The 2,046-nt window shown below is 49.8% G+C and overlaps 1 protein-coding gene across 1 annotated transcript in view; it reads right to left on the bottom strand.

Moving 5' to 3' along the window:
• Window positions 1-6: 6 nt before the first annotated feature.
• Window positions 7-2,046, bottom strand: part of CLUH (clustered mitochondria homolog) — a 47,064-nt gene continuing 45,024 nt past the window's right edge. The window contains exons 24-25 of the mRNA XM_019510945.1: window positions 1,922-1,995; window positions 7-300 (exon numbers count right to left, since the gene is read on the bottom strand). Of these exons, the coding sequence (XP_019366490.1) occupies window positions 132-300; window positions 1,922-1,995 (243 nt within the window). The 3' untranslated portion in view covers window positions 7-131. The remainder of the gene's footprint in view (window positions 301-1,921; window positions 1,996-2,046) is intronic.

The raw sequence follows: 2,046 nt of genomic DNA, 5'->3' as shown, positions 1-2,046 counted from the left end.
AAAAAATTGTAAAAAAAAAAAAAAAAAAAAAAAAAAGGGAGAAGCTGCCTCAGGGGAGTCCAAGACCCTGGGTCAGATTCAGAAAAGGATGGTTTAAACCTTATTTGTTTCTTTTAAAAGCGAGGTACACTTTAAGCAGAGTCCTGTGCTGGGGGGACCTCGGCAGAAGGTGTGCTGGTCTCAGTCTCTCTCTCTTCAGAGATGCTGTCCTCTGGCTCCAGCTGTTCGCTGCTCCTGATGGCCGCCTGGAGCTGCTGGTGCCGCTGCACCTCGGCTTTCAGGTTCTCCAAGTCTTTTTGGCTGGGGGGGGAGGGGAAGCCAAAGACTGTCAGGTATCTGACAAACACCTTGCTTTTGCCTAGTTTTACAATGTTTCCACCCATATTTGTAGTCCTTGAGTCCCAGTCTCTTCTCCAGCCAAGCAGGGTTGTGCATGCAGGTTACAACCTCATACCACTGCACAGGGGTGGTGAGAGAGCTCAGCGCGCTATTTTGGCCACAGAGAGATTCAGGTTGGTCCACTCTGTACTTGGGCAGCATCCTGCCACCTCAGTTTCACCTTTGTGGGCAGCACATGCCTGTTCTGTCCAATCTAAGCCATTCATATAAGCAGCCTTCTGGCCTACTGTGAAGCAAAGCTCCCCACTAACAAGCCAGAGGACACCAGCTGATGGACTGAGAAAACTAAGTGCATTATACAGCTTCCCACCCCAGTACGGAGTATGTCTCAGCCCAGTTGCTGCAGCCAAGGGCATCAGTGTGTCCATCTGGAAGCAGGAGGCAGGCAAGGAACTTGCACTGTTTGATTTACCAGCAGTCCTTTCTGTCCTGGTGCTTGGACCGAGGTCCCTCTGAAGCAAGCACTGCCTGCCCAAGAGAATTTGTAAGGGCTGACCTGGGGTAGCTCTACCGCATGCCATTTTTGGGCAGGGCTCCATCATTTCAGTTTGCGCTCACCCCCTGCCCAGCCACAAAAGCAGCAGCTGAAGCCTGTAATGGCTAGCTAGTAAGTTCCTGTGACTTTCCACGTGGATTTTCACAGAAAGCCACTGCCCAATCTCTTCCTTGCATGTATCCAAGCTACTAATTAAGACACGATGGCACTCTCATTTAGTCTGTCCATAAGTACAATCTTGAGACACAGGAGAAGGACAGACCTTGATTCAGTTCCTGGATCAGGGACCTTGCTTCAAAACTGCCACTTCAGTTCTAGCCTTATATATAAAGGTGCATGGCAGAAATCTGTGGTGCTGCCTGACGAGCAACCAGTTTGCACAAGGAAGCAGCAGGTACCAGAGCCTTGTTTGCTTGCAGAGCTATAAAGTCAGCCATAACAAATAATATTGATGGGATTATTATGCAAAAGGGTTTCCTATCCCAGGTGGATACCACCGCTCCTGCAGCCATGCCTGCTTTCCCCTAGGCTGATTATCCTAGCAGTCTCACAACATCAAGTACATCCCAGCAAGAGCTATGGAGCTGAAGGAACCTGATGCCACTGCAAGAGCTTAGCTCACTACTGCTCCTGAGCCCACCTCCCATCCCTGTCACAGCTGGCAGGCAGGGGTTTTGAAGCTGCAGCATGTGTTTGTGAGAGTTCAGCAAGACCAAGGCTTGGCAGCGATTCTTTCCAAAACAAGTAATGCTTAGTGTCGATTTGGCGCTGATCGCCCCCATCAGAAAGTCACTCGAGATCACCAGCCAGGCCACCATTCCCTGCGATTTGTCTAGGTCTGCCAAGAGAGGGCAACACATGCAATCCGACAGGCCGAGCTCAATACAAACGGACCCATCAGATTAATAATCCACTGGGACTTGCAGAGGCAGCTGCACTCTATCTAAATAGCCAGCCATGCAGCAAGGGTCTGGCTGTTGCAATGGGACCAGATAACAAGTGCATCATATGCATGCATCACACTACCTTAGTGGAATGAAGAGAATCCCGTTGATAATGTTGAGCTGCTCCAGAACACTGGCCATACTAGGAGCCGTGAACTAGGGGTAAGAGAGGAAGAAGGGGGGGTGGGAAACAAAAAAAAAAAAAAA

This window comes from Gavialis gangeticus, unplaced genomic scaffold (assembly GCF_001723915.1).
Source record: "Gavialis gangeticus isolate Ggan-Ray unplaced genomic scaffold, GavGan_comp1, whole genome shotgun sequence".
Taxonomy (NCBI): Eukaryota; Metazoa; Chordata; order Crocodylia; family Gavialidae; genus Gavialis; species Gavialis gangeticus.
The sequence above is the reverse complement of the archived record's forward strand: the minus strand, read 5'-3'. Positions and strand labels throughout refer to the sequence as shown.